The sequence below is a fragment of the Megascapheus bottae genome, chromosome X (assembly GCF_031878675.1).
Source record: "Megascapheus bottae isolate mThoBot1 chromosome X, mThoBot2.hap1, whole genome shotgun sequence".
Taxonomy (NCBI): domain Eukaryota; kingdom Metazoa; phylum Chordata; class Mammalia; order Rodentia; family Geomyidae; genus Megascapheus; species Megascapheus bottae.
The window spans coordinates 23965118-23986808 of NC_143547.1; the positions used below are offsets into that span (position 1 = coordinate 23965118).

General features: G+C 38.3%; 1 protein-coding gene across 12 annotated transcripts in view; it reads right to left on the reverse strand.

The window, feature by feature from the left end:
* Window positions 1-21691, reverse strand: part of Cask (calcium/calmodulin dependent serine protein kinase) — a 348085-nt gene that overhangs the window by 93592 nt on the left and 232802 nt on the right. For all 12 annotated transcript variants that reach the window (XM_090326444.1, XM_090326441.1, XM_090326450.1 and 9 more), the window contains exons 7-9: window positions 14835-15010; window positions 10307-10429; window positions 6316-6399 (exon numbers count right to left, since the gene is read on the reverse strand). In XM_090326444.1, the coding sequence (XP_090182570.1) occupies window positions 6316-6399; window positions 10307-10429; window positions 14835-15010 (383 nt within the window). The remainder of the gene's footprint in view (window positions 1-6315; window positions 6400-10306; window positions 10430-14834; window positions 15011-21691) is intronic.

Below are 21691 nucleotides of genomic sequence, written 5' to 3' on the forward strand. Positions count from 1 at the left end.
AGATCTCAGCCTCCTGAGTAGCTAGGATTACAGGTGTGAGTCACTGCGCCGGGCTTAGGGTAGTGCAAAGAAGTTTTATTTTGTTGTTGTTGTTGATGTATTTGACTGTAATCAACAAACAACAGTATTGAATGCTGAGTTCTTCTTTCTGTAGAAGAATCTCATTTCACTTCACATTATTATACATGTTCCCTATATATCAAACCATGTTTCCCACACATTGAAACTAAAATTTTAGAGGTGCTTTTATTTCTGAATGAAGTCCAAATGCATTCATTAATGTGTTAGTTTTAGGTTTTAAGGCCCGTTCTAGCTGCAACAATAGTCAGAGATCTATAACTAAATACTTGTACCACTAGGGACACACTAAAAGAGTCCTGAGAGGTAAGTTCTTTTGAAACAATACTAGCAAGTTCCTGATTTGTCTTATAGTTTGCAGTTTTGCTTATTTACTTCTCTAAACTCAATGTCCATACATGGTTCAAATAGTCAATGCAAAGCTATTATGTAAAACAGTGAGAGTTCTAAAATAGTTCACAGATTCATAGAATTCTCTTAGGGTTTAAGAGTTAATCTTAGAGGTGGCTCCTTCTGAAAAATGTATTTTACAGATGAGAAAACTGAGGTCCAGAGAGGTTTAGTAACCTCTTAAGATGACTGCTAACTTAGAGACACGAATGAGGATTGACAGAATTAAGAGCCTCTTCTATACTCTCTGGGACCAGTTCAAGGGTTTCACCTATACCACACAGGAATACATTCTTTTTCTTTTAATTTTTTTCTACTTTGAATGCCATACGAGACACTTTTGCTGCTACTCTACCATTGTTGCAAGAAAGCAGAACACACAAAATGTAAATGGGTAGATAGTGCTGTGTTTCTATAAAATTTTGTGTAATCAAAGGCAGTAGGCAAGATTTGGCTTCCAAGTTATGATTTTTTTCTCTCTATTGTGGGGTTTGAACTCCAGTCCTGGGCCCTGTCCCTGAGCAATTCTGCTTAAAGCTGGGACTCTATTACTTGATCCACAGCTTCACTTTTAGTTTTCTAGTGTTTAATTGGAGTTATGAGCCTTACAGACTATTCTTCCCTAGATGACACTGAACCATGAACCTCATATCTCAGCCTCGTGAGTAGCTGGATTACAGACATGCGTCACCTGCACCTAGCCAGGTTTTGACTTTTACTGTGCTATTGCTACTGTAGGGCTTGTGCTGGATTCAACAAAAGTAGAAAATCTGATCTTACACAAGTAGTTTTCCAAATTTCCTGGTTGATGAAACCTTTGAAAAAACAAGTTTTCTATCTGCTTTAATCTAAAAGGTATGCTTTATTTTACTTATGTTTTGAGGATAAAACAGTAATTCTGATTTAAAAAGATTATTCAGTCTATTACACGTATAAATTTGAAGTTGTAATTTTTTATTGTAAACATAATGGGGAAAAAGCATCCTTCAATCAACTGTGCTTACCTGTGAGCAGTTTAGGAATGCAAGACACTGATCAAAAACTCAGACAAGTAAGTGTACAGGGTATACATTTCAACATGCAAGATCAATAATGGACAATTTTATTTAATGTTTTTTTTTCACTTGTGGGGTTTGAACTCAGGGCCTGGGTGCTTTTCCTGAGCCTCTTCGTGCTCAAGGCTAGCTAGCACTCTACCACTTGAACCACAGCACCACTTCTAATAATATTTTCACAAATATTCTTCATCTCTACCCAATATGAGCACTTTTAACTTCCCGAACTGAAACAATTAGTTTCGAATCACCATTTCCTAACACGGGTGATTTCTGTTTCTTTGATATGCTTCCCTGTAAGGAAATGTGCTTTCTAGGGGTAGAAATAATTCATGAAGCAAAAGGAACAACTACAAGATTCTCTGCTGAGACTCTTCCCTAGATTGACAAACAGATATTCAGAGCCTATTGTTCATAATTTCTCTCGTAGTTGATGCTCAGGTTAGAGGGCAGGAGTACTGACTCTTGAGACCTACACCCCAGAGTATAGATTTTCTTCTCAGGCTAGATTGCACCTGTTTCTATGCATCCTAATAGCCAACAATCTTCCTCAAACCCTGATACTCATTAAGCAGACACACCTCAGACTTGCTGTCTCTACACATTTTTTCAGAGACATAACTGCACTCTATATTTCAGATACATGAAACTCATACAATATGTATTTTATGTCTTCTTAAATGTTATCCCAACATCATTTGTTGAAAATCAAAACAAAACAATTCTTTCTCCACTGAATTGATTCAGCAATTTTTTTTGCCAGTCCTGGGGCTTGAGCTCAGGGCCTGGGCACTGTTCTTAGACACTTTTTGCTCAAGGCTAGCACTCTGCCACTTGAGGCACAGCACTACAGGCTTGTTCTTTGTATGTGGTACAGAGGAATTGCTTTGGGTATGCTAGGCAAGCACTCTACAACTAGGCTATACTCCTGGCCCCATGCTTTACCACTTTTTTTTTCTTTTGCTTCAGCATTTTTTGCCAAAAACCAATTGGCCATAACTATAAGGGCTTATTCCTATATTCTTAATTCTGTCCTAGCGATCTACCTACCATGTACAATACTAGTACCATAGTGTCATCATGATAACTGTAGCTTTACAGTAAATACTTCATCTGAAAGATATGTTGTTTTTTGTTTTAGTTTATTTTTTTTGTTAGTGAAGGGACATGACCTCTGGGCCTGAGTATTGTCCCTAAGCTCTTCAGCTCAAGGCTACTGCCCTACCCCTTGAGCCAGAGTGCCACTTTCAAGGTATGAGTTTTCTAATTAAAAATTATTGTGGATATTCTGGGGCTTTTGAATTTCCTTACAAATTTTAGGGATAATTTAAATTTTCTGTCCAAACACTGATAGCTATTGTGTTGACTTTTTTCGGTGAATTAGAGAACTGCCATCGTAGTAGTGCTAAAAAAAAATCCAAGAATAATTAACTACATTTATTTTAACTTTAATTTTTGTTGGCTGTGGGGCTTGAACTCAGGCCCTGGGTGCTGAGTTCTTTTTTTCAAGGTTAGCATTCTATCAATTTGAGCCGCAATGCCACTTCCATTTTTTGTATGGTTAATTGGAAATAGGACTTTACAGTCTGGTCTGGCTTTGTACCATGATCTACATATCTCAGCCTCCTGAGTAGCTATGATTACAGACGTGAGCCATTAGCACTTGGCCATTGATTTAATCTTTAAATTGTCTCAGATATGCTGGTCTACAATTATTGTACTTTTTTTGCTTAAATTTACCCCAAATATTTCCTTTTATGATGCTACTGTAAATAGAGTTGTTTCTTAATTTCATTTTAAGACGGTTCATTATTCAAAGTACAGAAATGTGCCTTAATTTTGTATACAATCATATGTATCATGTGCTTTGCTATATTTACTTCTTTTCTCTTCTTTATGAAGATACTTTTTTTTGAAGGTGCTCAGACTGGCACTTTGTACTGTTGAGTCATGCTTCCAGCTCTTTTTTCTGTCTAGGCACATGTCTGGACCATGATCCATCTATTTTAGGCTTCCTATGATAGCTGAGATGACAGGAGCAAGCCACCAGACTTAGCTTCTTTCTGTCAATATGAAATTTTGCAAACTTTTCTGCCTCGCTGGCCTGGAGCCATAATCTCTTCAATCTCAGCGTTCCAAACAGACAGGATTATGAACCCCCAGTGCCCAGCATGTTCTTATTATTTCTAATGTTGCTTTTTAGTGGATTCTTTGTGGTTTTCTACATATAGAAATATGCTACCTGCAAGCCAGACTCAAAGGAACATAGGCCCAATAGTCTCCCTCATTTGTCATAATCAGTAGAAACTTTGGGCTCTCCTAGCAGAGATTTACAATAGAACAAAATCTAGAGACATTAGGCCAAATAGTATGACACTAAATGTAAGGACTTCCAGGATAAGGGAACAAAAGCCATATAATGAATGACTGTTGTTCTTAATGTACTATGTTATCTCTCATCTCTTTTGCCATCCCTTGGTTATCTCATATTGTTACAATATTTCAAGTGGGGGAGGGTGGGAGGGAAATGGGGACCATGTCATGAGAAAGAATATCAATGTTTGTGAAGTTATGCACCTTTTAACTGGTGAATATAATGTAATCCTTCTATTAATCACAATAAAAAAAAGAAAAAAGAAAAAAAAGAAATATGCTACCTGCAAGCTAAAACAGTTTTACTTTCTTCCCAAATGGATGCCTTTTCTCTTCTTGCCTGAATATGCCAAATTATTTTTTTGCTCTTTTTTGTTTTTGTTTTTGTCCAGTCTTGGGCTTGAGCTCAGGGACTGAGCACTGTCCTTGGGCTTTCTCAAGGTTAGAGCTCTACCACTTGAGCCTCAGCACCGCTTCTGGCTTTTTTCTATGTATGTGGTATCAAGGAATCGAACCTGGGTCTTCGTGCATGCTGGGTAAGCACTCTACCACTAGGCCAAACTCCCGGCCCAAAGCCCAAGATTTTTAACATGTCTAACAAGTTCTTCAGTGATACTGATGTTGCTGGCTCAGGGACTAAAGAGAATATATATACAGTAGTCTCCTGTCATCTGTATTTACAGTTACTGATGATCAACTTTGGTATGAAAATTTTAAATGGAAAATTCAAGAAAAGTAACTCTTTTAAACAACATAATCTGGCTAAAATGGTTATATTTTTCTTTTAGATATTAACTGGTAGTCTCTTACTGTGTCTAGTTTATAAAATATACTTCAACAGAGGTATATATGAATAGATAAAAGCACAGGATAGTCTGGTTTCAGGCATACTCAAGGGGTCCTAGAATGTGATCATAATGAATAAGGGGAACTACAGCATTTATACAATGGATATACTATAAGAGGAAATCAATAGAAATAAGTATTATGAATACATTACAAAAATAAGAGCATCTCTTTCTAGATACTATGAAAAAAATGATAATCAACTAATAAGAAAAGACTAACATAACTATATGGGATGAAATTCAACAGCAGACATTACTCAGTGTGATTTTTGGTGCTTTGTACATTTTTTAAATGCTCCTACACACTTGAAAATGTCAAAGTCAATGGCAAAAACCTAACAGCTAGGAAAGATATGAACCAGACTTTATTCAAGAAATGTCACTCTAGTGTTAACTCTTCCTTACACTTCTGTGTGCCTCTTCTCTTCTACAATGAAAAAAATGTCACAACTGTAACTATGTAACAAAGGTAATTTCTTACTAATTTGAATGCACTCTTAAAAACACTTCCAAGCTACTCACAAAATTTGGGATTGAGCCTACAATTTATGGGGCTTAAAAACAGTTTCTGGGTTCCTAGCTGGGGATTTGTGAAAATAAGCTGTATGAGGTGCTCTGACTGCCTGGGGCATCGCAGTCGTTGTTCTAGAAGCCCAAAAGAGAGGCAGAATGAAGACAGGTAGTTCCTAGAGGAAGGCAAGTGTGACATGCATTAGTCAGATGGCTGACTTCTCAAAGGAATGAAGCTTTACCAGAAGCTGAAAAGAATTCAGTAATGACCCTGCTGAAGTTCTTAATTCTAGGATGTTTGTTAGGTCTTAAAACTCTAAATAGCCCTGCAAAGGGATGTGGTAAATCCACATGATTACTCTCTGCTGTGACAGCTTGGCCCTGTCCAAGTGAATCTTAGTCATTATTTGGGCTATTTTCAGTCCAAGTCTGATTTTGTGGCACTGAAAGGACAACATGTCTGTTGTGATGGGTGGGACCCACACCTCTGGTAAAACATCTGTATTTGGGCAATGTAAAGTTCAATCTTACTGATTGTGTAGAGTACTGAGTCAAAAGGGACTGTAATGACCCACTAGAGGAAGAGAATACTATTTTGGAGAAAACAACAGAGAGTCTGTGTCGATGCAGAAATTAAAAACAATTTAATCATAGGATCTAAGAAGCAACAAGCAACTAGTGGTAAGTAGGTAGAAAGTACATACAAAAAGTTTCATTGGAAGAAGTCTTAGGAAGTCTGATCACTTTTAAAATAGAGGTAAGGCCTGATTAAGGAAGTTCTGACATGACAAGATTTAAGCATTCTATCACCCCAGTCCAGAAGTAGTAAGAGATGGAAAAAAAGTCACTGTAAATTATTTACATATAAGCACTGTGCCTTGTATACAAATTTATTGAAGTCTGTGGCAAATATAAAAAAAACGATTAAGGGAAAACTTAAGATATACAAGCTGGTAGCTGGTGACTAACACCCATAAATGTAACTACTCAAGAGGCGGTGATCTGCAAAAAAAAATCATAAAATATAGGTGGTTGGCATTTTGCTCATTTCTTCTATTTACCTTTAGTTTCCTCCTTGCATTGAATTTCCTCAGTTGTTCTACAGTTTCGGGAAGATGAATCTTGTAAGCATAACGATCCCGCTCCTATAAAATAAGAAAGATAATGAACACATATAACCATTTTAAAAGGTGAAGAAGCTTAATATGAGATGAAGTCCAGCCAGGTGTTTATGGCTTATGCTTGTAATCCTAGCTACTCAAGAGTCTGAGATCTGAGGATCACAGTTTGAAGCCAGCCTGTGCAGAAATGCCCACATGAGACTTTTATGTCAAAAAACTAGAAGTGAAGCTGTGGCTCAGTTTTTTCTTCAAAATGTATACTTTAGTTTGCTGTATGCCTCCAAGGGGTGGACATGACAAATGTTACAGTGATCTTTATTGGGTCTCATTTCAATCTTTTTCTTTTTTACATCTTCCAGAAATAAAAACAGTTAAACATAAATACAAGCTTCTGCAAATAGATGAATTCAATTACTAACAGAGACAGATAGGGTAAGGTAGCTACAAAAAATGTGTTTTTAAGTAACTGCTATGAGTAAGAGAGAAGAGGATAGGGAAAAAAAAGATTATTGGGTAATACAGAAGATTCCAGGGTAATGTACACAGGGGGTTACAGTTAATTTCACCAGGTAGTAGGTGCATTACTTCTCACACATTGATACCCCTTCTCATTTTTTGTCCCCATTTCCCTCCTCCACCCCTACCAATCATCTTGTTTCCCCCCTTCCCTTTCCTATTTTAAGTAAGCAAATAAACATATATACAATATACCAGGTACCAAAGTCAGATACAGTAACAACCTGAGATTAACCATAAGGGCAAAAAAAGAGAAGAGAAATAACACAGTACATTAAGAACAGCAATCATACAAGATAAAGCTCGCTTCCATATTCTAGAAATCCTTCCATTTAATCTCATCCTATATGACCTTAGGTATCTCTGTCAGAAGAGTCCTAGTAATAATTAGTAATAATTAGTCCTACTAATTATTACAAATGAGGGAAACCACTGAGCCTATGTTCCTTTTGTTTGGCTTACTTCACCTAACATGATTTTTTCTAAGTCTTTCCATTTCCTTATGAATGGGGCGATGTCATTCTTTCTGATGGCAGCATAAAATTCTACTGTGTATAAGTACCACATCTTGTTGATCCACTCATCAACTGAGGAGCATCTGGGTTGGTTCCATGTTTTGCTATGGTAAATAGTGCTGCAATGAACATCGTTGTGCTAGTGGATTTAGTATGGCCTTGTTTCTGGATGATTGGATAAATGCCAAGTAGTGAAATTGCTGGGTCACAGGGGAGTTCTATGTTTAGTCTTTTGAGGAACTGCCATACTGCTTTCCATAGTGGTTGAACGAGTTTACACTCCTACCAACAGTGTAGTAATGATCCCTCCTGGACACATCCCCATCAGCATCTGATGTTATTAGATTTCCTTTTTCCCTCCCTCCCTCCCCCCTCCCCCTCCCTCCCTCCCTCCCTTTCTTCCTTCCTTCCTTCCTTCCTTGTCCTGGGTCCTGAACTCAGGGCCTGAGTACTGTCCTTGAGCTTTCTTAAGGCTAGAGCTTTTCCACTTGAACTGTCACAGTAGCATTTCCAACTTTTTCTGTGTATGTGGTACCAAGGAATCAAACATGTGTCTTTGTGCATGCTAGGCAAGCACTTTATCACTATGCCAAACTCCCGGTTCTTGTTATTAGATTTCTTGATAATGGCAATTCTAACTGGAGTGAGGTGGAAACTCAATGTTGTTTTTATTTGCATTTCTTTTTGGCCAGAGATGTCGAGTATTTCTTCATGTGTCTATAGGCCATTCTTATTTCCTCTTCAGAGAAGTCTCTCCTTAAGCAGAGACATAATATTCTTAAAGAGAATTAAGATTAACCAGAATCCAGGTCTGGAGTTTGGCCTAGTGGTAGAGTGGTTGCCTAACATGCAGAAAGACATGGGTTCGATTCCTTGATACCCCATACATAGAAAAAGCCAGACATTATCACTAAGTCATACTGTTAATCTATGTTTTTATATATCTTAATGTTTTGCCTAAGATCTGGAAAGAATGTAGTATAATGAATATTTCTTTATTTGTTAAGTCATTAATATTGAGTCCTTACTATGTACTAGATACATTCTAGGTTCCCAATGAAGTAAACTAAGGTTCCTAAATGAACTAAGGTTTCTACATTATAGGGTCCTAAATGAAGTAAACTAAGGGCTACTATTATGTAGCCTATATTTAATGTGGTAGACAGACAATAAACAAGTAAGTAAAAGACAAGTATATCTTATTGTGACAAATGCTATGGGAAAAAATCAGGCAGGGATAGGAAATAAGGATTCTAGAGGCAAGGAGAATTTTAAAAACGTGATCAGAGAAGGTTTTACTAAGAAGCTCTTATCTAAGCAAGAGAAGATGGTGATGGAAGATATGGAGAGGAAGAGTAGAGGAAGGACATGACTAGTACATAGGGGCTGAGGCAGGCAAGGTCCTGTGGTCTGAGAATCAGCCAGGAGGCCAATATAACATCAATGGAGAAGGAAAAGGGAGAATAGGAAATCAGAAGGTATTTGGTGAAATCACAAAGGTATCTGAAGTCAAGCTGTACAGCAGGTTAAGAAAGAAAACAACACAGGAGAGATCTGGATTCAAGAGATCATATGTAAAGGCAGTGCAACTATGAGGTCTCTCGGGGCCTGAGCATTGATAGAGAAAAAGAGGAGGAACAAACACAGGGGTCAGTGGTACTCCAATGTGAAGTAGGTGAGTGGACATGAGTATGAGTCTGCAAGTTCTGAGAGGAGCAGACAGATTAGTAGAAGGCAAAGCAGCAAAAAAGTTGTCCCAGAGCATAGGGGAACATGAGATTTGCAGGAGGATACATGCGAAATGTTGTTGATAGGCCAAGATTGCCAAACCCTGGATCTGACCTCTAGACTTGGTCATGTGAAGGTTAGGAGTAGTTTTTTTGTCAGTTATGGGGCTTGAACTCTAGGCCTGGGGGCTGTCCCTGAGTTCTTCAGCTCAAGGCTAGCACTCTACTGCTTGAACCTCAGTCCCACTTCCGGTTTTCTGGTGATTAATTGGAGATAAGAGTCTCATAGACTTTCGTGTCCAGGCTGGCACAATCCTCAGATCTCAGTCTCCTAAGGACCTAGGATTCCAGGCATGAGCCACTGGTGCCCATCTTACAAGATCAATTTTTTATGTCATAATTCTTGTCGTTCAGGGCCTTGCATTTATATTTGGCAAGCATTTTACGGCAGAGCACTATTTTATCACCAATAAAATGAGAATCAAATAAACTGAAAATTCCCTGGACTGCATAATGTTTTAATCAAACTGTTTCATTGATGTTTCAAGTTCTAATTTTCCCTTGATACTCGTTGGAAATATGGGATAACAAAACAAAATTTAAAACTGTACTATTTTGTTACCTGGTACATTGTATATACATTTATTTGTTTATTTGAAAGAAGGAAGAGAAGGGGGGAAAACAAGATGATTGGGTGGGGGTGAGGCGAGGGAAATGGGGATAAAATCATGAGAAGGGGTATCAATGTGCCGGAAGCAATACACCTACTACCTGATGAATGTAACTGTAGCCCCCTTTATACATTACCCCGACAATAAAAAAGAAAAAAAATTGTGCTATTTCTCTAAGAGTAATTTCATATCTAGTATATACTGAGAACTCAGTTCATGTTATAAAAGCACACAAGGTACATAGAAAGAAGGATCGCTAATTTATTATGACACAGTATTATTTCCATGGTTCATAGCATAGCTTTGGAATGGGTATGCACATAAAACAAAAAATCCTTCATGTATTCTGATTTCCATTGAACTTACATAGATTCTGGAAAAGCAAACATAACAAATAAATGGATGGAAAGGCCTCAAAACAAAAGCAGGTTACAGAGAATTATACTACTATCACTGGAAGTGTTTAAGCAAAGTACAGATTGTGACCTATGTGTTCACATACCTTAAGCCATGGGTGATTGAGGGCTTCGTAAACAGTGATCCTTTCAGCGGGATCCAGCATCAGCATGCGCCGTACTAGGTCTTTGGCACTTTCAGAGATATGGCTCCACTGCCTTGGATTCATCTGAGGAGAAAGGAAAGCCCTTTACAAACTCACCTTAACCAAGGAATTAACATTAACTCATATGAATCTTCCTATTCTTCTTTAATATGAATAAAATTTTCAGAGTAATGAACAGAATGGTTAGCCTGCCTTTTCTTCCTTCTGTTGTTGTTGTGGTTATTATTATTATTATTATCTGCCAGGGCGGCTTCAGACCTTCAGATCTCAGCCTTGTACAGGGAGGAGACAGTGGCATCTGGTTATTTTTTTTTTATTGAGATAAGATTTTACTACATAGCCCAAGGCTGGCCTCAGATTTGTGGTCATCTTGCCTTAGCTTCCCAAGTACTGGTGGGATTACTGGCATGTGCTACCACATTTAGCAATACGATATGCTTTCTGAGAAGGAAAAGGACAAATACAGTGCTTTGCTGTGGTTCATTAGATGATAATTTGCATCAGTAAATATTCCATACTGGTTCTTTTTAAACTGTTATAACATTTCTAGTAACGGAAGGGTAGAATGCTTATGATTCTGGTGTCTATCTTTGCAGGTTCAGTTAAATAGACTAGAGTATCTTGATTCAGAAAGAACTAAAATAAAATATAAAAATTAAAATAATTAATGAAAAGCATAAAATGGTTTTAAAAACTTGTGATCATTATGCAATTCTAATTTTTCTGTACATCACATTTATAATAAGTATTTGGATAGGGAGGTGAGTGATTAGACAGGGCATTGGATAGGCATATCTACTCTTCCCTGCTTTGGGGTTGGGTAGCTCTTTAACGTTTGAATGATTTTGCGCTGGCAAGTAGCTGAGAAGTCATTTGGGACTTCTGGTAAAATTATAAGAGTGGGAGATGGGAAGGTTTGGATGACGACTTCCATGCCCCTCCCCGTTTTTTGTGAGTCCTGGGCCTTGAACTCAGGGCCTGAGCACTGTCCTTGGGCTTTCTCAAGGCTAGAGCTCCACCACTTGAGCCTCAGCACCACTTCCAGCTTTTTTCTATGTACATGGTGCCGAGGAATTGAACCTGGGTCTTAGTGCATGCTAGGCAAGCACTCCACCACTAGGCCATCTCCTGGCCCTCCCATGCCCTTTTAATGAAGAAATCCAATACAGGGCTTGCTCTTTGTTTGGCTAAGTACAGTAGATAGAATTAATCTGTGAGGTTGGGTTTATAATGAGGCTACCAAGGTGGCTACAAAACAGTCTCACTTATTTTAATACCAAAGCCACACCAACCTTGAATCTCATTCTATCCATACCAACTGGCCACTTCTGACTGTGACACAAGCTGACACTGTATGTTTCGTACATAGTTCAGGAAATATTATTTTTTGTCCCTCATAAAAAGTCCATTGACCTAGCTCCTCAGGAGGCTGAGATCTGAGGATCACAGCCCAAACCCAGATCAGGTAGGAAAGTCTCTGAGACTCTGCTTTGAGCAAAAAGGCTCAGGAACAGTGCTCAGACCTCGAGTTCAAGCCCCAGCACCAGCACACACTTCTACAAAAAGTTAACTGAGGTTAAATGTTAACATGTATCCTCTATATTAGACTAAGTAAGCTAGCAAATGAGAATAAAGTCACGTTAAAATCACATAAACATACCCAAGTAGCCGTTAATAATTTAAATATAGTGCTTTATTAAAATACCCTCTGAACAAAGTGTCACTAAAGTTTCTTAAAAAATAGCCATTATGGGCTGGGCACAATGGCTCACGTCTGTAATCCTAGCTACTCAGGAGACTGAGATCTGAGGATTGTGGCTCAAACCAGCCCGGGCACTAAAGTCCAGGTGACTCCTATCTCCAATTAACCACCAGAAAATCAGAAATGGCGGTGTGAGCTACCCTTGAGCTGAAGAGTTCAGGGACAATGCCCAGGCCCAGAGTTCAAGTCCCATGACTGACAAAAAAAGCCATCATGATAAAGGATTTTGTGAATAGCTCTGTTATTAAGAACCAGCAGGTGCTGAAATGTTGAGATATTTAAAAAATAATCTAGTTGTGGAGAAATATAGATAAAATAGTTTGGTAATAAATTAACTACTACATCTGAGGGTTCTCCACTACTTCTAATAATTCTATGATTAAAAAAAAGGTAACAGGCCAGGAGTTTGGCCGAGTGGTTAAAGTGCTTGCCTAGCATGCATGAAGACCCGGGTTCGATTCCTTGGTACCACATACATAGAAAAAAGCCGGAAGTGGTGCTGAGGCTCAAGTGGTAGAGCTCTAGCCTTGAGAAAGTCCAAGAACAGTGCTCAAGCCCTGAGCTCAAGCCCAGGACTGGCAAAAAAAACAACAACAAGAACAAAAAAAAAGGTAACGATAATGACAGGTGCTGGGGGTCCATGCCTGGAATCCTAGCTACTGAGGAGGCTGAGATCTGAACTTCAAAGTCAGCCCAGGCAGGGAGGTTCGTGATATGTCAATTACCCACAAGAGCTGTGGCTCCAAGCATTAGCCTTGAGCAAAAAGAGCTCAGGAGATAGCACCCAAGCTCTGAATTAAAGCTCCATGATCAACAACAGAAAATAAATAGCAACAAATACTGAACAAAACTTATCACAGTACATTAAAAAAAGCCCAGGAGATTCATCAAGGATGGCAGAGAGGTAGACCTGTGTCTTTTATGAAGATAAGTGAGAGGTGAGCATAGCCAACTAAATAAGTATGTGTGTAACCTCAATGCTTTGTAACTGAAAAAACACAACTAAAGAAGTCTATTATTAGAAAATGCTTATAACTCAAAAAGTGGGAGATTTTATTATATGATACCTATGTCATAAGCTGCTGAAAGGATGAAGTCAGTGCTGAGAGCAATTCCTGGCATAAAGTACATGTGAGGTCTCAGGTACCATGTGATGTGAATTCTGGGACTGGTCGCTATCCCTGAGCTCTTCAGCTAAATGCTAGCACTCTATGACTTTGAGCTACAGCACCACTTCTGTTTTTCTGGTGATTAATTTGAGATAAGAGTCTCATGAACTTTCATGCCAGGTCTGGCTTAGAATCTCGATCCTCAGATCTCAGCCTACTGAGTAGCTAGGATTACAGGTGTGAGCCACTAGTGCTCAATATCTTTATCCTTCTTTAAAAAATATTTTTCAAGTCATAGATAAAATTCTAACACTACTCTGGAATAGGGAAGAAATTTTAAAAAAAATTTTAGGGTCCTTACAGTTTGGGAATCTAGTATCACCTAAACCCTGTGTTTGTTTTTATGTTGCCAGGCATTGCTGAAAAATAAAACAGTTGTTTTGGTTTGAATGAAAAGTATGAATTTCTGTAATAATAGGAAACAAAAGAATTTCCCAACACAAACTGCCTAGACCTGATACCCAGATAGATACACACTTTCTTATGCTTCTTATGCCTGAGCCCCTAGTCCCTGATATCTGCATGTGGATGTTCAGGGCAAAAAGAGTTGTGGTAGGGAAATTGACCTTTGTTTATTGATTTTAAAAATCTTCAAGGGGGCCGGGAATTTGGCCTAGTGTTAAGAGTGCTTGCCTAGCATGCACGAAGACCTGGGTTAGATTCCTCATACATAGAAAAAACCTGGAAGTGGTGCTGAGGCTCAAGTGGTAGAGCTCTAGCCTTGAGAAAGTCCAAGGATAGTGTTCAGCCCCTGAGTCCAAGCCCAGGATTAGCAAAAAAAGTCTTCAGATCTTTTGAACACAGCCATCCACAATGGCAATAATATTTATATTTTAAATAATGAGTGCAAGAAATAATGAATCACAAGTCTAGGATAATCCACAGGTTCCAAAGAAGGATATGAATGTTTCAGTCATATCAAAATGCCTTTAAATGGCATAATGAAACATAGTTGCACCAGGTGCAGTGGCTCAAGCCTGTAATCCTAACTACTTAGGAGGCTGCGATCTGAGGATCACCATTTAAAGCCAGTTCTGGCAGGAAAGTCTGTGAGGCTCTCATTTCTGATTAACCACCAAAAAGCAGGAAGTGGAGCTGTGGCTCTAATAGAGTGCTAGCACACAGACAGACAGACAGACAACAGACAGACAGACAGACAGACACAGACACACACACACACACACACACACACACACACACAGTTTGTGACATTGGTATTTTAGTTTATCATGGAATGTGGTAAATGGCAAATTTATCAGTTGGCACAAATTGAAAAATGCAGGCTTTTTTCAACGACATAGAAAAGGATAGTAGAAGGCTTTTTCATATAAAGGATCAACTGCCAGGGGCTCAGAAATTCCCCTAAGGCCTGTGCTGACATACAAGGCTGCTGGATCCAGATGTTAACAGAGATGTTTCCTCTGATGGCATAACTAACTGGTAGCAGTTGGTGGGTAAGTGAAGACAGTGATTTCAAAACCCACTTTTCAGGATAATTTAATTGCACTCAAGAAAAGTAGTGATGAAAATAAATTACCTTATATTTTCCTTTAATAATGCCTTCAAACAGTCTTTCCTTGGTTCCATAAAAAGGCAAACAACCACTGAGCAAGATGAAAAGGATCACGCCACACCCCCAGACATCCACAGGTTTTCCATAAGGCTCTCTCTTGACCACTTCTGGGGCCATAAAGTGAGGGGTTCCAACACGTCCTGCATTTAAAACATTAAGGGAAACTGTTCACATAAAGTGAGGCTTTACAGTTGAAAATAATAGAGCAATAACAATCTGAATGAGAAGTTTATTAATGAAAAATACTTCATACATCCTCGTCCTCCCACCAAAAGGAAGTCCACAGAAGGAAACAAATGACTTCTATTATCACCTCTTGAAATGATCAGACCCACGATAGGAGACTGGCTCTACTGCATTCTGCATGCTACACAACTAGGTATCTAAGTATTTTTTGTATCATGAAGAAGTTTAAATGTTCTAATTATGAAGAGGAGCAAGTAGAGAGCCAGAGAAAGGAGAAGGCAGGAGTGAGAAAATACCAGTAACAAAAATATTATTTTTGATTGTCAAATGGAAATTCCCCAATGAAGACCCAGTGCTCCGAACTTTTATTTGAAATATAATTTTAAATCTGCAATCCAGTTGATGTCAACAATTCACAATAGTGGTATTTTATTACAATAGGATGAAGCTTTCTCCTACTATTAACATTGGAAGAGAATAAGAACCAATAATAATGTACGTTAAAGCAAAATCATAAAGCTTCATCCATTCAATCCTCTTTGACTAGTATCTTAAAAGAGTTTGCTCTCTTTTCTCTTGTATAAAAAACCCCCAGCTTTCTGTAAGGAATCTTATACCAATTGTTACCACAATAATAGCTATCTTTAATTCCTTAGCTCAAAGAAGACTTTTCTTCTACTGTAAAATAAAAAGCCTGTAGACTGTAAGGCATTGACTGTGGGACAGGATACTTCATGGTAGACTTGGCAGCTATTCTAGAGATTTGCAGGCCTAGGCCCTCCCTTCCTTCCTCTGTCTGCATGCTTGTCTGTCTATCTGTTATCATACTGAGTCAAGATAACTTTTACTTTAAAGATTGCAAAATACTGTAGAGCTCAGAATAGTGGCTCAGACTTTAGAAAGAATTTAAGAGATCTTCTGATTGAGCAACAGAAAATATATCATCAGGGTCTGCCGGTGCTTAACAACCTCAGTTAGAACACAGGATAAAGTAGTTTTTGGCTTGTGCATTCGGGATGTACCTCTGTTACAAAATCATATGTAGCTCTCCCTCCCATCAATAAAGAAGATTAAGCTCAGGATCCCAGTGGTGAAAATATCTTCATTTAAAATGTACAATAAAAACCTTGTTCTGGGGTCAGAAATATGACGTAGTGGAGTAGTGCTAGCCCTGAATTTGATTCCTTGTTACCACATACATAGAAAAAGCCACAGTGTTTTGGCTCAAGTGGTAGAAGACTAGCCTTGAGAAAGCCCAAGGACAGTATCCAGGCCCTGAGTTGAAGTCATAATACTAGTTAAAATAAAACAACCTTGTGCTGGTTAGAAAGACCTGGTTTTATTTACTTATTAGTGCTTGCCTTGGGGATTGAACTCAGCTTGGGCACTCATTGTTTCTGAGCTTCTTTTTGCTCAAGGCTAGAGCTTTTAGCAACTGAGCCATAGCTCCACTTCTGTTTTTTTTTTTCTTTTGGTAGTGTGTTGGTGAAAAGAATCTCATGGGGTGGAGGGAAATGGGAACAAAAACATGAGAAGGGGTAGCAATGTTTGTTAAGTAATGCATTTTTATATCTGGCGAATATAATGTAACCCTTGTATTAATTACAATAAAAATATATTTAAAAAAGAATATCATGAACTTTCTTGTCCTGCCTGACTTTGTATACCGATCCTCAGCCTCCTGAGTAGCTAGGATTATAGGCATGAGGAATTGACATCTGGTTGCTAGGTTTATTTGAATTTCTGGATTGTCTAATTTATTTAATATTACTATCATATTCATTATACATATAAAGTATATATACTTCAAAATTGTACAATGAAGCTGAAGTGATGGGAGCTGTGCATCCTACTTTACTGGTTGGGAAGGGTTGGAAGAATGGGTCTTGTTTTGGTGCAGAGGAGCTGGCAGGAGCAGGGGAGGGGGTAAAGCTGAGCAAAATCTCAGGGGACCATTCAGGGTAATTGCTCCTTGAAGCAGTCAAGAACCTACTACGGATTCTAATGATGTATGACACTCAACTTGATACTTCATGCTTTCCATCTGGTCAGAAAAGGGCAAGCTACTCAAAATGTGGGCCTCACTCTGCGAATAAACAGAACTACCATAGTCAGTCCCGGATATCCTGAGGAAGTTCTTTTCATGTATCTAGAAGGAAGACAATCCAACTGTGAAGAAGTAGTGTTCATTCTTGGGGAAGATTGTGGCATTGAGTTCAAGAATGTGCTCTGAGATGACAGAGCAAACACCATTTTGTGAAGATTATACAGAAATGATTTTGAAATTTCAAGTGAAAAGTGTCAGGGTTAAACTTTCACACGCAAGACTTTTCCCAGACTCCTCATTTTTTACTGTTACTCATTTTGCTTCTTTGTAATCATTTTAATGACTTTACCAGAAAATTCTAAGAACAGGAAACCAATTACCAAACCAGAAGAAATGTCACTTTATAAAATACATCATATATATATATATATATATATTTAAACACTTAAACATATTTCAACTCTATAATGAAACCTCCCATCCTGGACTCTCAGGGAAGGAATTGTTTTAAATAGCTACATTTTCTATACTTGAAGCTTTATACATGCAATCCCTTTTTACTTCTACAATTTCCTGACTTCTTTTTCACAGGATGCCACAAATAACCTTTTTCTCTGTGACTCAGACTTGTCACCATGGATAACAATTAAAGATCAGAACAGAAAAAACCTTGAGGAACTTCAAATGTAGGTAAGGACTGATCTCTTTGGTATTAAATGGCTGCTGTACTTTCATGTTCTGGTGTTTGCTCTATTTTTTCCCTCAGGCTTTTATTTCTTTGCTTTCACATTGCTTACTCCAGTCCTGGCTGCTCATAATTTGTTTATAATCTGAGTGTAAAGTGACTGAAACCAGATTCTTTCATTTCACAATGATTTCTCAAATGCTTACTAGGTAATAAACACAGAGAGATTGACAAATATTGGTCTTTGTTGGCATGGATAGATCATGTCTGTAATCCTAGCTATTTAGGAGGCTTGACATCTGAGGATCACAATTTGAAGCCAGCCCAGTCAGGAACGTCTATGAGATGTTTGTCTCCAACTGACTGATCACAGAAAAAGCTGTGGTGCTGTGGCTCAAGTGGTAGAGCACTAGCCTTGAGTGAAAGGAGCTCAAGAACAATGTTCAGGCCCAGAATTCAAGCCTCAGGACTAACAAAAAAATCTTAGTCTTCGCTGTGATTTCCAGTCTTTGTTCAAGTGCTACATGGAGGTATACAGCCTAGACAGTTCCTGTAATATGGCAGAGAAGGAACAAGCTTTCCTAACTAGTATACATAAGATCAGCCAGCCTACCTTTTTTTTTTGCCAGTCCTGGGCCTTGAACTCAGGGCCTGAGCACTGTCCTTGGGCTTTCTCAAAGCTAGAGTTCTACCACTTGAGCCACAGCAGCATTTCTGGCCTTTTCTATGTATATGTGGTACTGAGGAATCAAACCTGGGTCTTTGTGCATGCTAGGCAAGCACTCTACCACTAGGCCAAATTCCAGGCCATGCCTTATTTTTTTTTTAAATCGGTTCTGGGGCTTGAACTCTGGGCCTGGGTGCTATGCCTGAGCTCTTCAGCAGCTCAAGCCTAGCACTTTACCACTTTGAGCCACAGTGCCACTTCTGGTTTTCCAGAAGTTGTTTGGAGATAAGAGTTTCACAGACTTTCAGACTTTCTTGCCTGGGATGGCTTTGAAACGCAATCCCGATCTTAGCCTCCTGAGTAGCTAGTGTGAGCCTGGCTCAGCCTGATTTTAAGAATTAACAATTGTTAGCTCAGTCTTCAAGAATAGGAGTTAACCAGATAGATAAAAATATATGAAAGTCATTCAAACCAGAGGAACTAGAAGGTATAGGGTATGAATCAATATGAATTTAGATAATTTTATGAAAATAGGAACAGGTCATTGTCAAAGAGTATCTCTCTTTTTTCTTTTTAAACATTTTTGAGGTTCAAACTATGGGCCTCACATTTACTAGGTAGTCTTATCACTTGAGCCATATCCCCAGGCTGTTTATGCATTAGTTGTTTTCCGGAGAGGGTCTCAGGATTCTTTTTCTTTTTAATTGTATTTTATTGTCAGGGTAATGTATAGAGGGGTTACAGTTATATTCATCAGGTAATGGGTACATTACTTCTTGAACACTGATACCCTTTCCCTTGCTTTTCTCCCCCTTTCCCTCACCCCAACCCCTTCAGGATTTTTTCTTGGCACAAGCCTCAGACCATGATCTTCCTACCCATGGCCTCCCACAGAGGTGGAATCATAGACAGGTGTCACCACACTAGGCTGACTGTTGAAATGGGATCTTATGAACTGTCACCAAGCTGTGCATAGACCTTGATGCTCTCCATATCTACCTCCCAAGTAGATGGAATTATACGTATAAGTCACTATGCCCAACTCATGAATGGGTTTTAAGGATAGGGAAGTATTGCTGTCATTGTAACTGTTTTCTGTTGTATTTTGGATAAGTGGGCTCTCTGAACAGCTGAGTTTCAGATAGGGAAAGTAGATTTTAGTGTGTGGGAACATAAGGGAGCGAATTCTATTTGAAACACTGGGTAATCCAAGACTTCAATTGTCAAGAAAATAGCTTTCTGCTTCCAAGTGGATCATTATCAGAAAATGTCAAAGTACCTTCAATAACAGGGAACCTTTTTTTAAGGGAACTAAGTTGTCACTTATCTACTTGTATTTTAAAAATGTTAAAATGCTTAAACTAGTCACTTCAAGAATACATGGAAAAATATGGTAAAAAATGACAATATTTTGACTCTCAGTATTTAAGAGCATAGACAATAATGAATTGTGAATAACTGACACATTGAGAATTTAAACTTCGCTGTAAATTTAGTGACAAGGTTCACAGAGTTCAGGAAAATAGTTTAACATGGATAAAATGTCCAGGCAAGTATCAGGAATCTACTTTTCCCCTTCAATCAAAATATGCAGTAAAACAGAGAGCTCAGAACATTCTGAACACTGGGATGTAGTCTCAAAACCTTAGAAATCAAGTCATTCTGAATGATGGCCGGTACATAACATATAAAGGAGATATAGTTCTTTTCCATTCATTTTGTTCATCTCATCTCATTAACCTTGAGGACGTAATTATAAAAAAATTATCTGTGCTCACTGTGTTGTCTGACCACAGGTGAACTCTACAAATATTGGATTTGAGTGAGTTGGTTTCACAGCAATACATTTGTTTAAAGACTCCTGGGAGTTTTAGTTTTTGTCAGTTACTTGGTTACTGAAGCAGTAGACATTATTTAAAATAATGAAAATGCTACACCAATGCTACAGAGCACTGAGTCAGTTGGACATATAGCTATGGTGTTCTGCTCTGGCTCCTGAGCTCTGTGGATATTAGCACAGGGGATCCATTTGGCTTATACTTAGGGGTACCAAGGTAGCTGTCTTTAAACATCTGAATGGCTATCAAATGAAAGGGCAAAATTATTGAGGATTACTTCCCAAGTCAGAATTAGAACCATGGGTGTGAAGTTATAGAAAGAGAGATTTCTAGTCAATGCAAGGTAAAACTTTTCAATACTGAAAATTAACTGTCATTGACATAGTGAGTTGTTTACCATCTGAGAAATGACACCAGAGATCAGCCTCTTCTTGGGAATACTATGAAAAAATTCAAAGGACTTCTAAAATCCTAGGATTTAAGGATTTTATGATTAAAGTATGTATGACTACCTGACCCTGTGGCTAGCTATCTAATCAATGACAGTTTTGAATTGGGAGAGGAAACAGCAGCAATCCTTGCAATTATACTGGCCTTGTGGTTTCTCATATTATTGGAAATGATAAGCTGGAAAAGAATATAAAATGTAAATATAATTTCATTTTAGAGGGCAACATGATGAAAAACAAAGATTGAAAAATACAAGTAGAGCTGGAAAAACTATAGAGAGCCTGACTAGCAAAGGTGAAATCCTGAGTTTAAACCTCAGGACTTCTCCCCAAAAATTTTAGGCTAGTTGTGTGCTTCACACACAACTGTTGATATTATTCATGTTTATCTTTGTGAAGGCTATCAGTACTTAGAGATGGAAAAGAGAAATTACTGACTAAAAGGCTTAGGAATCGTGAAGTAGGTATGTTTTTCAAAACAAAAGAATGGAATTAAAACCAGGATAGCATTCTGAGCTGGAGTCTACTGAAATGAAAAAAATACAGAAAACGCAAATAGGGGCCTGGAGTTTGGCCTAGTGGTAGAGTGCTTGCCTAGCATGCGTGAAGACCCGGGTTCGATTCCTCGGTACCATATACATAGAAAAAAAGCCGAAAGTGGTGCTGAGGCTCAATTGGTAGAGCTCTAGCCTTGAAAAAGTCCAAAGACAGTGCTCAGGTCCTGAGCTCAAGCCCAGGACTGGCAAAAAAAAAAAAACCCAAAACACAAATACTTGAATCTGTAATTAGCATCCACCTCTGTACACCGATGACAAGCTTCTATTTTAACTTCTTTATTCTGGCATGGAAATTTTTAAGTTAAATTTTTCTTTGGATAATAATAAAATCAGCCTGTGTTCACATCTGCTTATTTTTCACAAATACACAGGTTGACAACATTAAAGAAAAG